The sequence below is a fragment of the Ictidomys tridecemlineatus genome, chromosome 9, assembly GCF_052094955.1.
Source record: "Ictidomys tridecemlineatus isolate mIctTri1 chromosome 9, mIctTri1.hap1, whole genome shotgun sequence".
NCBI classification, from domain to species: domain Eukaryota; kingdom Metazoa; phylum Chordata; class Mammalia; order Rodentia; family Sciuridae; genus Ictidomys; species Ictidomys tridecemlineatus.
Genome location: NC_135485.1, coordinates 112,653,325 through 112,668,638, shown reverse-complemented (window position 1 = coordinate 112,668,638; position 15,314 = coordinate 112,653,325). Strand labels below are relative to the sequence as shown.

At 35.5% G+C, this 15,314-nt stretch overlaps 1 protein-coding gene across 3 annotated transcripts in view; it reads left to right on the top strand.

The window, feature by feature from the left end:
• The window catches only part of Herc3 (HECT and RLD domain containing E3 ubiquitin protein ligase 3), a 121,953-nt gene that overhangs the window by 84,327 nt on the left and 22,312 nt on the right, over positions 1–15,314 (top strand). For all 3 annotated transcript variants that reach the window (XM_013363883.4, XM_005337527.5, XM_040293092.2), the window contains 2 exons: positions 2,913–2,979; positions 3,837–3,919. In XM_013363883.4, the coding sequence (XP_013219337.2) occupies positions 2,913–2,979; positions 3,837–3,919 (150 nt within the window). The remainder of the gene's footprint in view (positions 1–2,912; positions 2,980–3,836; positions 3,920–15,314) is intronic.

Below are 15,314 nucleotides of genomic sequence, written 5' to 3'. Positions count from 1 at the left end.
AGCTCTATATTGATTTTTAGTCAACATAAGATCAAGTACATAAAAAGACAGCTTTAGCAGGGAGAGAACATCATCTTTTATGGCAAAAGGAAGGTGGTCTTTAAGGTAAAAATAAGACTGTTAACATCTCTGGTACAAACACCAGAACTGAGAAACCATGAAGGGTAGGAGGGGTTGGAACACTTAGAAAGAGAAAATTTAGAAGGAATAAAAAAATAAAAACAAAAGGCAGAGAAGAACCAGGCAGTGTTAATTTTTTGATTACTAAAAGAGAAGGCTGGAGAATGACAGAAGTGTGTGCTATTTGCTTTGCCAGATTGGCTGAGAATTATATATTTTAAGTAATGATTTTGGCTGGTTAACCTGGTAACAGATTTAAATTCCACATTAGGAATTTTCATTCTGGGCAACTCTTGATGGAATTGTAAGAGAGAAGCTCACTAAAGAAGAAAGTGTGAATGAGGTCTAGTTTTAAGAATGTATTCCCTTGGGAGTTGGGATATGATTACTATTGATATAAACACATTCTTCTTTTAAGAGTACATTTTTTTTTTTCTTGCCAGAGATGGTAGCGCACTTCTGTAATCCCAGAAATTCAGGAGGCTAAGGCAGGAGGGTGGCAAGTTTGAGGCCAGCCTGGGCAACTTAATGAAACCTTGTCTCAAAATAAAAATTAAAAGGGTGTTAAGGGCTCAATGGTAGAGTGCTTGTCTCGAATGCATGAGGCACTGTGTTTGATCCTCAGCACCACATAAATAAATTAAATAAAGGTATTGTACACATCTACAACCAAAATTTTAAAAAATATATTAAAAGGGCTGGGGATGTAGCTTAGTTCTAAAATGCCTCTGGTTCAATCCCTAGTACTACCAAAAAAAAAAAAGGTACGTTTCTTCAGTGTTCATTAGTGTTACAGATATTAAAGTGTCTTTATGATATAGTGCCTATTGCATTAATACGACATTAAGTGGTGCCAACCATAATGTCAAAAACTATAAATCTGAATGGTAAAGTCCCCAAAGTCCAAAATTCTGAAAATTTCAGTCCTCGAAGATTGAAATCCTGAAAACCACAATTCCTGTTGAGGCAAAAAAAAAAAAAAGAGAGAGAGAGAGAGAGAGAGAGAGAGAGAGAGAGAGAGAGAGAGAGAGAGAAAGAAAGCCATATAACAGGGATGGGTAGAAATCTAGATTCTGGAATATAATTAGTGCATTTACTTTCTCTCTCCTACTGGAGATTGAATCCGGTGCCTTGTGCATGTTAGGCAAGCATTCTATCATTGAGCTACATTACTTGTATTAGGCATAATGAATGCCTAGGAACCTGGTAAAGGTGTGTCTGTGAAGGTGTTTCCAGAGATTAATGTGTGTCTGAGTGGATGAGGTGGAAATGATATGCCCTCAGTGTGGGTGGGCATTGGCCAAGCCAGCCACTGGTAGGGATGGGCCCTGGAGAGAACAGGTACTGAGAGCCAACTCTTCTGAGATGAGACAGTAGAACTGTAGGCCCACTGGCCTCAGGACTCTAGGACCTATACCTGCAGCCCTCAGGCTTTTTTACTTTTTTCCCCCCCTCCACTATTTTAAGTTGTCAGCATGATTTTCTTTACAATTCTCTATGCTTATGTATATTTCATCATTGCATAATTTCTAATACTGTATGTATAAATCATGCAGAGACTTTGAGAGTCTATTCATTTTATGCAATTTTTTGGTAAATTGGACTCCATGAAAGTATATTATCACAACATTGACATTGTGTTAGCATTCTGCATGTACATAAAAAATCTTGAAATTTCCTCAGTAAATGAAGAGATCTCCTTTTTGTTCACCCGCATTTGTAAATTTCTCAAGGTTTTAGTTTTTTGGGTTGCTGTAAATGCAGTGATGACCCATTGCAGTTTTTGATCCATCTCCTCAAAAGACTTAGGTTTTCTGTTACCATAGTTTAAATGGCTGCAGCTAAAAAGCTGGATGCTTATAATTACCAATCATAGTAATCTGTTTATATATGTCATTTTTTATCTATATCTTTATAAATGTTTTGTTTTCTTGTAACTATAATACTTATACAAATTTTTTTTGTTTATTTGAGTATGAGTGCTTGCAAAAATATGAGCATTATTGCCAATTTTTTTGTGTGTGTCTGTAAAGTGTGCTGTTTTTGTTTCTCAAACAAAAAAGTGTAAATAAATACCTTAGATTTTGGAGTTTGTAGTTCAGTGGTAGAACACTTGCCTAGCATCCATGAGGCCCTGGTTTCTATCCCCAGCACCACAATCAATCAAATTGTCTTTTTAAAAATGTGTGTGTAAATACTTTCATGAATTTTTTTTTCTGCAGCACTGAGGATCAAATCCAGGGCTTGTGCATATGCTAGGCAAACATGTTTACTACTGAGCTATACCCCAGCCCTAAAATTTTTAAAATTATTTTTTTCAGAATTATATTTTTTGGAATTTTAGACATTAGAGATTTTGATCTTTCAGGATTTCAGTGTTAGAGATTACAGTGTTTGGGATTGTGTCTTTTGAGATTATGGCTCATAGCCACCATTAATATTCCAAAATGGATGAGATAAATTTCTGGCTTTCTTTTAAATGAAGGTTGGATTATTTTACTAATGCAAATGGGCAGAAGGCAGTCTTTAGGACCATTTAGTATCACATCTTCATGTATATACTTCCAAGCAATACCAGGGTTAAGAGAACACAAGTATGTCATATAAAAATCCATCTGAATAATTGTCTTCAATTCATAGGTACATAGTTTTCTGTTAGTCTGAACTCGATGTTCTGTCTAGAATGTTCTTGTTTAGTTTTTCCTCACAAACATTCTGGATATATAAGTGAGTTTAAAAACTCTATTACAATGCCTGATATGCCTCTTTTCCTTTTGTTATTCTATGATTAGGAGTCTTCAAGAGCTTTTAGATTACCCTGGTGAAGATGTTGAGGAAACTTTCTGCCTCAATTTCACGGTAAGAATTCCTGTACTTGGGTTGGGGCTGTAGCTCAGTGGCAGAGCACTTGCCTAGCACATGTGAGGCACTGGGTTCAATCTTCAACCCTACATAAAAACAAATAAAATAAAGGTATACTTTCTATCTATAACTACAAAAAAAATTTAAAAAGAATTCCTGTATTTAGCAAATGTGGCTTAGTGACGTGGTACATGCCTGCAATACCGTTGACTCAGGAGTCTGAGGCAGGAGGATAACAAGTTCAAAGCCAGCCTCAACAACTTTGCAGGACCCTAGGCAATTTAGCAAGATTCTGTCTCAAGATAAAAATGTTTTTAAAAGGACTGGCATGTGGTTCAGTGGTTAAGTGCCCCTGGGTTCAACCACCCAGTACAAACAAAAAACAACAACAACAAAAATTATGTCTGTCTTTCATCACGCTTAAAAGTCATAGTTAACATTAGTTCCTCTCCAAATTAAACAACAAAGTTAGATTTCCCTGAATCAAATTATTTTACTCATAGTATCTTGTGTTATAGGAGTTCAGTAAGTATGTTGGATAAAGGGTTAATCTGTCCACTTAGGAAAATTATAAAAGCATTAATTCTCTTTACTTCAGATACAGCCAATGTTTTTCTTTTCTAGAGTTCATGCCATTTTTTTATAGATTACATTTATTGTCAACTCTGTAACTTAAAAATTGTTTTTAAAGGTGCTGACACTTTCTGACTCGTATTCTTAATCCTCTCCTGTGAATTTTCTGAGATAATAGCCACTAAGTTAAAGTTGTTCTGAAGGCGTGTCTCAGTAATTTGGGTTCTAGAAAGGTAAAAGGTAAACAGAATTGAAGCATGTCTTTTCTGCCTTAAATGTAGATCTGCCGAGAAAGCTATGGAGTAATTGAACAGAAGAAGCTGATACCTGGAGGAGACAAAGTGACTGTGTGCAAGGATAACAGGTTAGTCCTGACCTCAGACCAAAAACATGGCTGTTTTATTTTTCTGCAGATTGACTTTTAGTTAAAAATTATGTTTTAATCCCTTTGCAGAAGAGATAAGGGTGATAGAACAAGAGTTTGCAGATTATGGTGAATTTTTAATAGCAAAGCAGACACCAGACCTGGATTTAGGGAATGACTGTTTAGTTCTAGATCTAAACCTTATTAACTTTGACCCTGAGCAAGTCATGTGAACTGTTTTCTCTTTCATCTATAAAATGGGAATTATAATATTTGTCCTGTCTACCTCATGGAATAGTTGTGAGAATAAAGGGAGATAGTTTACAGAAAAATATTTTGGAATGAATGAACTCCCAGTATCTATCCCAGGGTTTCTAGGATTTAGCAAAGTACTTGATACAAAAATGTGTTAAAAAAGTAAATGTCATAAAAATTTGGGGATATAGAGGAAAAATCAACTCAAACTGTTTTATCCCATTATATTTTCACAACAAGTTACTTTTGTGATCCTAAAAAGTATGAAAGGTTTTCCCCTTAACCAGTTAGCAAGCAGCTAATTCTGCATCAGATACCAGCTGTGTGCCCTGTATTTCAATTGAATTCTGACACTTTCTACCTGGAGATATTGTTAGATCCCATAGGTTAAGGGCTCATTCCCCAAAGCAGCCCTCTGGTCCCCACTTGAGAAGGCAGTCACAAGCCCCCTGTAGTTTTATCTGTGCTTCTGACTCACTGCTTTATAAGTCAGAGTTCCACAACCCCCTTCTTAGGTTTGATGAATTTGTTTAAGCAGCTCATAGAGCTCAGAGAAAGAGTTATGTCTACTGGTTTATTATAAAGAATATTACAAAGGATGGTGATGCATAGTGTGAGTTATGGGAAAAGTGAGCTTCCATGCCCTCTCTGTGTTATCTTCCTGTAAGCGCCACATTTTTAGCTATCTGGAAGCTCTCTGAACCTTGTCCTTTTAGATTTTTTGGAGACTCCTTCACATGTATAATGCTGATAGACTGGGTAGGAAACTGAGCAAGGCCCGTCTGTTCAGATTTTTCTTGGCCTGTCTGTGCAGCATTCCATCCTCCCAGTTAGGAATAGAACCCCTTATACATAGGGATATTAACATGTACGATCAACAAGGTAGGTCAGAGAAAAGCAGCAAAAATTCGAGTTTTTATGATCTGCCTTAAGGAACTAGAATTTGTAAACAAAACCCAAAGTGTGTATTTATCATATCACAAAGTACTTACTTATTACTGTTATCCTTCTAATGGAGAATGTATAATATAGGTTTTAAATTTAGTTATTTTTTGCCTCATGAAAATTTAGGATTGATATTTTCAGGATGATTCATAGTCTGAGTTATCCCTTTAGAGGGATAACTTAGAGGGATAAGTTACTCAATTTTGTTTACTTTTGTATTAAACCAGTTATCTGCATACACATTAATTAATTCACTTTATAAACACTTGAGAGCCTATTGTGTGCCTGGTATGTTGCTGAATATTGGAGATGAGTAACTTCTGTCCTTGAGAAGCTCAAGATGAGATGGGAAGGGTGGATGTACATGAATGATTATGATGGATTATGATGTGTGTGACAGGATTTATAGGTCAAGTGCCATGGAACTAAGGTGAGAGGCTATAATGTTTTTACTCGATGTCGAAGGATTCAAGTGTGAAGAATAATTTTAGGCACAGGGAATAACATGAGTCAGGACTCTTAAGGTCAACACATGATAAAGATTGTTCAGTCCTTGTGGTGTGTGGGATAAGACGTGGATGGATAATGGTTGTGATAGTGTCAGAGTGAAGGTTATCAGGAGGTTGGATGGGACTGGATTGTGTTTATATAAGTTTTAGAAAGATAACTTTAGTGGCCATATGGACATAGAAAAATAACTTTAGCTATATGGAGAGAGACCATGTGCATGGAAGCCCATAGGAGGCTCTTAAGGTACTTGAGGTAAAGAATGGACATAGTAGGAATATGAAGTTGGATATATAATCAACAGGCAAGTGTCTGATTATACATTGATTGTACAAATGAGGGGTGTTTTGATAACAATTACGGGGTTTCTAATTTGGACAACTTACTAATAGGGAACAGACTGTAAAGCAGGTTTGAGGGGGGAAAAGTTCCATTTAGAATATGTTGCTTTTGATGTATCGGCTTGATACCAAGGTGATTATACTTAAAACTGAAAGCATATATGTATTTTAAGAACGAAGTCTTATATGATTATTTTGTTTAGTTACTTACGCCATTCCCAATCACCAGTGAATTTGAGGTCATTTACAATGAGAACCACAAAGAAAGAGGCCATGAAGGGCTGGGGTTGTGGCTCAGCGGTAGAGTGCTTGCCTGACACAGGCAAGGCCTTGGGTTCGATCCTCAGCACCACATAATAAAGAAAGAAAGAAAGAAGATCAAGGTATTAAAAAATTTTTTAAAAAAAGAAGCCGTGAAGCAAAATAAATAAAAAACAAGGACAAAGAAAATGTGCATTCTCAAATGAGCTGTACAATTAGAATAAAATGCAGACCCTTTAGTTGAGAATTTGAGCATTATAGGCATACAGGGCTGAGATAATACTTCCTGGCTTAGAAAAAAAGCATGTGGGGGAGGATGGGTGTATGAAAGAATGTCAGTCTCCAACAGGAAGGGCTATGAGTGAGGAAGCCTTTACAGGGGAAAGCAAAAGATCATTTAAACTGTGACGCAAGTACAGAAACTGGATTCTATTTGTAAGCATGTTAGGGAATTATTTTTTTAATTTCTAACACTGATCTTTAATAATAATAATAATTACGAGGATATAATTAGAAGTCCTATAATATTCACTGTATCCATATTTACTCTTGAGTCTTGGTTTCCTTCCATAACTCTTTCCTTTTGAAAATAGAAATGATAGAAGAATGTGTAGACTTCTTTCATCCTTTGACAGTATTAAAAATAACTAGAAGCTAGTGCAGATTCACTATCCTGTACCTGAAATGCTTCAGATCAGAAGTTTCAGATTTCTGAGTTTTCAGATTTTAGGCTGTTTGCAGGCACTTTACCAGCAGAGCTACCTAATCCACAGATCTAAAATCTGAAACTTTTTGAACATCATGTTATACTCAAAGTTCCAGATTTTGGAGTATTTGGGTTTCAGGTTTCTAGGTTAGGGGTGCTCAGCTTGTATGACCTAATGTAACTTTAGTAACCATTTTTGTCCTGTAAGCCTTCTAGACTATCCAGGAAGCCTTGGTTTTGTGGCGGGGGTAGGGGGGTGGAGTGTGAGCAATTGTACCAGTTTAGTGAGATGATAAAGAAGCTACCGGACATCCAACAAAAATGGCTTCAGATGATGAAATTATGTTGGTTCTGGAGACCCTAATGTAGAGGCTTGTCTTGTCTCAATTAGATTTTGCAATAAAAATATTTATTTGATAAGAATTTCTTAGAGCTAAAAGCAGTTTTCTTTACATATGTAACACTGGTAGTTTTTAGAATAGCAAGTAATTTATTTTCAGTTCTTTATTTTCTTAATAAGAACAAGCCCATTATCCCATATAGTCTGAAAATGTTTTTAGAATGAGAAAATATATGGCGGATTTATGAAATGGCTATGTTGGTTTAGATTATTTCTTTTCCTAATTTTGGTGATTGCATTATAGCATATGTACCAGGTACATATGTAGATATGTAGTCGTGTGCCACATAATGACATTTATTTCAATGACTGATTGAATATACTGTGGTGATCCCAAAAGATTATAATAGACTGAGAGATTTCTATCACCTTGTGATATTGCAGCTGTCATAATGTCATAGTACAGCACATTACTCACACATTTGTGGAGATGCAGTGTACGAGAAGCTTGCTGTGCTGCTGCCAGCCATATACAATTACATATGAAACATAATATGCAAATAATAAACAAGTATGTTACGGGTTTGTATATTACTATAATTTTTATCATTATTTTATAGGGGCTCCTACTTACAAAAAAAAAGGTTTACTGTAAAAGAGTATGCCACGTTACACTTGCAGCAGCTTCAGGCATTTCATGTTTACCATGTCTCTTGATCGTATCAAGAGGTCATGTCAAATGACTGTCTTGGCTTATGTGAGAATACTTTGATATTCGCTCAACAATGAGCCCATCTGGTGCATTATGTTGAGCATCTCCCTGTCATTAAGCAGAGTGTGGCCTACAGCCTCAGTCTTGCAAAGGATGTGTTAGCTTTTGCATCAGCTTTTAGAAAAGATAACATATATATCATTTGAAAGATTCTAACAATGGGATATGCAAACAGTCTGAAGAAGCGAACACTGAGAATGTCTTCCTACTCTGGTGAGTCAGTGTGCTCTGTGACAGTGCACTGGGTGGGGAAGAGAGTGAACTAGTGCAGGTATAGACAATTTGTGACATAGTCTGTAATTGAGATATTTCTTGGGTCTTATAATTCCTGTTTGTATCTTTACCATGTTATTTCTCTTAGCTTACTTTTGTCTCTGTTATTTTTGCTATGTTTTGTCTTTCTGAGTTTTTCCTCTTTGTCTCTGCTTCTCTCTCTTTTCCTGTCACTCTCAATGTCTCTCTCCTTATTCAACAGACATTTCTTTGAATCAACAGTTGAATTGACTCAACAGTTGGAAGACAAACTATGCAGGAATACTGAAATATAACAGTTTATTTAGGGTGATAATCTCGTTTCATGCAACCATAAATGGAACATGAAGACTAAATTGAGTGGTCAAATCTGAAGGCGTTCAGAGAATTCAACTTGAACAGATGCAACTAGGAGAACAGATTGGGGATAGAGCTAGGTTTAGAAGCCTACTAAGATTTGAATGCTAGAAAGTAGAGAAATGGACATAAAAATGAAAGCTTTGTAAAGTGATGCATAAATCTGGTTTGCTATTTTAGGCAGAGAACAATAAGTTAGAGATGGGTGTTGGGCAGGAACTTTACTGGCAAAAGCTTTATTTGAACAACTGACATTGGCTTAGCTACAGGATTAGATTACAGAAGATTGATAATTAAAGAAATGAGACTTCATTCAGCAGATAATAAGAAGCCACCATTATTTGCTAAGTTTAGGTGTTACACTATAAAACCTTGTTCATGGATCTTTTTTTCAATCTCCACTATTGCTGGCCTAAGTGTGGTCACGGACATTGCTCAACTCTGCTTTCACTGACTCTGAGAATTTAATTTTTTTTTTTATTATTTGGTGCTGGGGGTTGAACCCAGGGGTTTGCACATGCTAGGCAATTTTTTTTTGTTTTGTTTTAAATTCAATGGAATTAATGATCACTGGCCCAGCATGTTATTTATTTAAAAGGCATGCTGATTTTCTTTTCTATCCCTTTTCATTTGTATGACTTTAGAACTGCTCTTACAGAGCATCTATGATAAAGATGTTCTGCTAACACATATGTTATTTTAATGATAATACATAAATAATACATATTTTAATTTAAAAATTATACATAAATCAAAAAGAACTTTTAAGGCAACAGAAAGAAAAATAAACTCAGTTTAACCTCTTGTACTCTCACAACACAGATTACTTATGTGACCCCAAAAGGTGTGGGGTTTTTGTCCCACTAGTAAGCAAGCAAGCAAGCAATGTTTTCTGCAGCAGATACCAGCTGAGCACTCTGTAATCCAAGGAGAGAGTGTCAGATCCCACAAGTTGGGGGGCTTCTCTGTCAGGTGCCAGTTGCAAGCCCCAGATTGTTTTACTTGTACCCCTGACTGACTAGCTTATAAGTCAAGGTTCCTACAACCTCCTACTTGGGTTCGATTAATTTACTTGAGCAAGTCATAGAACTCAGAGAAACACATATGCACATTTACTGATTTATTATAAAGGATGTTAGAAGGGATATAAATGAAGAGATGCATAGGATGAGGTGTGAGACACAGTGTGGAGCTCCCATGTGTTCAACTGTCCAGAAGTTCTCTGAACCCTGTCCTTTTGAATTTTGATGGAGACTTCATTTATTTTATTTATTTATTTTTATATGGTGCTGAGGACTGAACCTAGTGCCTTGCATATGCTAGGCGAGCACTCTTCTGCTGAGTCACAACCCTAGCCCTAAGACTTCATTATATAAGCATGACTGAAGCATGGTCAACCATGTAGAAATGTGATTGGATAAAAAGGGTATGATTTCATGCCAAGAGACTGAGTAGGGAAATCCAGCAAGGCCCATCTTCTTGCCTGTCTGAGCAATATTCCCTTCTTCCAGGAATGGAGTAGGACCCTTTCTGGAATCGGGGTCTTATGATTTACTACTAGATGAGTCAGAGAATTTTTTCTTTCTTTTTTTTGTTTTTGAGGCAGGGTCTCCCTATGTTGTCACGGTGGTCTCAACTCTTGAACTCAAGTGATCTTCTTACTTTAGCACTGTGATTATAAATTTGCCGCATCATGGCCATGTTTATTTCTTTCTTTGTATGAACCTGCCTTGGGAGACAGAAATAATTTCTTAGATGGAAAAAGGGCAGGGGAGGGACTGTGACTGTGGCTCAGCGGTAGAGTGCTTGCCTTGCACTTGTGAGGCACTGGGTTCAATCCTCAGCACCACATAAAAATAAATAAATAAAATTTATATTTGTGTCCATTAAAAAGGGGGAGGGGTGCAGGGGAAGCCAAGAGAGATTTTTTTTGTTCTAAGGCTTGCTTCTACAGACTAAAGCACTATAACATTGTGGTCTTTAACTTTTTTTCTCTAAAACTATTCTGAAGCTGTGGCAGAACCAAGGACAAAAATGAAAAAAATCTTTTAATCTTATTATACTAGTTATTTAGAAAATATCTAGGGCTATGAGCACTATACAGTGACTATGAGCCAAAACCAAAATATATATAAGATCACAAAAAGGAGCCCATATTATTTATCTTGTATTAGAAAACTCCATATTTTTTTGTTACTGATTTACTAAGTAATAGTTTTCGAAAGTTTTAAAAGTCTTTGTACAATAAAATATGTGATTATGTTACATATTGCCAAGCAAAATAGGGATTCCCCGTTATACTATATTTGAGATTAACATATGTAACCAATTCTGTGTTAGGTAGAAATTTAAGTTCTGGCTTTTCAGGGTCACTAGCACTCACTAAGCACACAGTGAGCTCATCCATACTGTGTTAGTCACTGTTTACTTGTTTCTGTGTCACTTGGTGACAGATCCTGCTGCTTTCAGTAATCTGTTTATCCTAGTCCAGATTGCTGTAACAAAGTACCATAGATGGGGTGGTTTATAAACAACAGAAATGTGTTTCTCATGGTTTTGGAGGCTGAAAGTCCAAAAATCATGGTGTCAACATTGGTTACATTCTAGTGAGGGTCCTCTTTGAAGGCCAACTACTTATACTTGAATGGTGGAGGGCAGTGAGGGAACACAAGCTCTCATGGCTCCTATAAACAGTCCCCTTCAGGAGGGCTTACCCTCATGACTTTATCTGATCCACTTTACCTTCCATAGGTTCCACTTTCTTACTACCATCTCATTGGAAGGCAGTGTTTCAACATATGAATTTGGGAGTGGGGGCCACAAACATTCAGCCCATAATACTGTTGAGCAGCTTCCAAGAATCTAATATGGTTACTGCCACACTACTTAATTCAGCTGTTTTCATTAGTGGCAGCCAGAAGAAAAGACATTTGATTTTTATCCCCATTTCATTTTAAGCTGCACAAAACACATCTTATCAGCAAAGTACCTTGAGATCCTGGTAAGAAGGTTTATGAAGTGATAAAAGATTAATCGTTATATCTGCATTCCTTTGCTTGCTATATGCCATAATCTTGTCACCAGGGGTCCTGTATGATATGAATAAGATAAGAAATGAAAAAACTGTAGGAATAATATCTGTTGGATTTTTAATTTAGGCATCTGGGTACACAGATACTATTGACATTGAAGCTGTTTTCATTAACAGTAAGATATTTGCTATCATGGCTGCCTTGGAGGGCAATGCCGGAGGAATACCAATTGTGGATCCATAATTTATTTCATTCTATTTGGTCTTAAAATTGCTTTCTATCCTTGGACAAGAACTACACAGTCAAATGAGTTATAGACAGCGGGGTAAAGGAATATCTGTGGTTGATGCTGGTATCTGCATCATAGCTAAATCTTGCCACCGCTGTCGTCACATCTGGATAATACTATATCATATGACTACTCATGTTTAAGTATTTATCATATGCTATATTGGTGTTATTACCACTAATTAAAAACTCACATATTGTTATAGATCCCCCCAAATTTACTTTGATTTGATATGATTAAATTAATCACAATTGCTGTCCTTCTGTATGTTCCCCTGTATGAGGGAAATGGGGGAAGAGTGACAATAAACAGTAAAAGGACTAAACACTGAGAAATGCTAGACTTAGTAAGGTAAATGCTCCAAAGGGTTCCTGTGAATAAAACTTAACGCATGACAAACACTTCTTTCTCCTTAAGATCTGGGGCTGTAGCTCAGGGGTGGAGCACTTGCCTAGCCTGTGTGAGGTGCTAGGTTCGATCATCAGCACCCCATAAAAATAAATGAATAAAATAAAGTTATTGTGTCCATCTATAACTAAAAATATTTTTTAAAAATCTATTGAGGTTAGAATTCTGATTAACTTCAGTTAACCTCTCATGAATAGTATATGAAAGGTGCAATCTTTAAAGTCTGCATTACATTTGTACTGGATTGTTACAGGAATAGCAGATAATTAAGATGCCAGGAACACTTTCTTAGTGCTTACCATGTGTCAGGCACTATTATAAGTGTTTAACAGGTAAGCCTCCCTACTTCACAGATGAGGAAACTGAGGCACAAAGAGGCATAGGTTACTTGGTCAGGGTTACACAGTGGGAAGTCCAAGATTCAAAACCAGCTGTTCAGCTTAGTGCTCCATGAGCATCGGTGTACTACAACTGAGAGCCTGCGGCTGGGGCTCCAGAGTTCCTGTATCCTTCTCCCCGGGGAAGAAAAATTATTGTAAAGAGTTTGCTGTTTTACCAAGTAGGCTATGTAATGTTTTGAAAACAAGGTTGGCTTAGTTAAAACATACTGTATGTGTATGAAATTGAATGTCTGAATTTTTAAACAGGTATAGGGACAGTGCTTATATAGTATTAAAGTGTTACAAAATATTTATGGACATCTTAATAATAGTTGTACAGTCTGCTGTGTTAATGTGTTATTTTATTTGGATATTTGGCTTGTATGTTTTTTTATTTCCCTTTTTTCTCTTTTATGTGTAAAGGTGTTCTTTTTTTTTTGCTTTTAAATTTTTTTTAATAAGATTCCAAGGATGAAATAAAATGTATAGCATTTTGAATGTGTTGACAGATATTTTTGCTAAATTGATTTTGCTAATGAATTGTACCTTTTTACACATCATCAGTGTATGAGAATATCCATGTCACTAAAACCTTATATTGTGGTATTCTTTTTTTACCAAAAAATAGATAAATTCAATTTCATTATTTTTTTTATACCTAGGATACTTTACATATTCTGCACAACATTGATCCCTTTTTCTGGTATGTCTATTTCTAAAATATTTTTTTAAACAAATAAGAGGTGGTATCCATGCAACATCATTCAATGTGCAAAATGCCCCTGAATTTTTTCTTTAAAATGACTAATTTTATATTAAGTGGATTTCACCTTAATAAAAGAAGAAAAAAGAAAAAAGCATTTGTGTCGTGTGTGTCTAATGCAGATGTATCTGTGTATGAAACTCGCAAGCAGAGAGAGCTGCTGTGCCCTGCTTGCACAGTAAGCATCCGAGTGCTGCAGTTTTACATGTAATGCATTCTGTCCTTCTTTCTGCTGTTTTGTGCTTTGTTGACTAAGTTTGGCCTAAAATGGGTTAAAAATGGTTTATTGATTGATAGTATTTGATTGGCTTTGAAGGGAGGGTTTCTTGCTAGCTGTTAACTTGCAGGTTTTATGACTGACTGACAAACTATCAAATAAGTACTCCAGGATCAGCCGAGTTAGGAAATGGTGGAAACATTATGCATTAAGAACTGCATCATAAACATCCCCGTATCCTTGAAGGAGTGAAAACCCAAGAGCTAAAGCCTTATAAAAGAAAGACTGCTGATCAGAGCACACCCTGGGGAACTTGTGTCTCAAGAGCTTGCTAGAGCCCTGTTTCTCCTAGTGCTGCCGCCATATAGGAATGCATCTTTCCATTTCAGTATCTTATTTCCTCCTTTTAAAGTAACCTACTTATATCCTTTATATATTGTTATAAAACACTTGATTTTCATATGGTTCATATGAACTATTACATTGACTGTTAGCTCTTTTTGAGCCCATTGAAATATAATTATAGATTTGAATATAAATCACATTGAATATAATTATAGATTTTATTCCCAATTATTTGCATTTGAAAATGTTGATTATATGTATAATTTTTTATAATTTCCTAATTTATGTGTTGTCCTTTTGGTTTTATGCCACGCTTTGACTTTACATGTCCAGTAATTGATAAATATTTTGTGTATTTTCTTCAATTAAAAATTTTTTGTCCATTAAAGTCTATATTACTAAGTTTTCTTAGCTATTCTAATGAGTAAGCATGAGGGGTATATGTTAATAAGTTCCACATCAAGTTTGAGTTTTGGTGGATTGTGACAAATTAAAGGTTAATTTGAGAAGAACTAACATATATTTTTTATTTCTATCTTACAATTCAAAGGCCTATGTTACATTTGTGAAGGCCAATGTTTATTCTTTTCACATAGATTATATATAATTTTTTATCAGAAGTTGATATAAATATTTTTTGTCTTGCTATTTCTACTGTGAAATCCTTTTCCATATATTTTGATTATTTTTAGTAGAAATTTTTCTTTGTTATCTGATAGCCAGATCAGTTATCAGACGATTATCTAATAGTTTTTCAGCTGATTCTCTGGGTTTTCTTTATATAAATAATCATATGCCTGCAAAATTTTTTTCCCATTATTAGTATTTGAATCATTTTTTATCTAATAGTTTTTCAGCTGAATGGGTTTTCTTCATACAAATAATCATATGTCTGCCAAGTTTTTTTCCCTAGTAAGTAGATCTTTTATTAGTATTTTAATCAATTTTGCTTTTTACTGGATCTATAAAAATATTAAATGAGAATCTCTCATTTCTAGAGATAAGAAATGAATATTTTATTAGTTTTTTCTTTGCTTTGTTAAAATAATCATGATTTAAGATAATCATGACTTATGTATTGTTATTTTAATTTTCTTTTAAATTAAAAGGAAATTTTTAATTTCTGGCTATCTGGAAGATTAACATTACCCGAGGTGTTTGTACTCACTGTTGTCATTAGCAACAGGTCAGAGCTGCCTTCCATTTCCTACAAAAACAGTCAGCT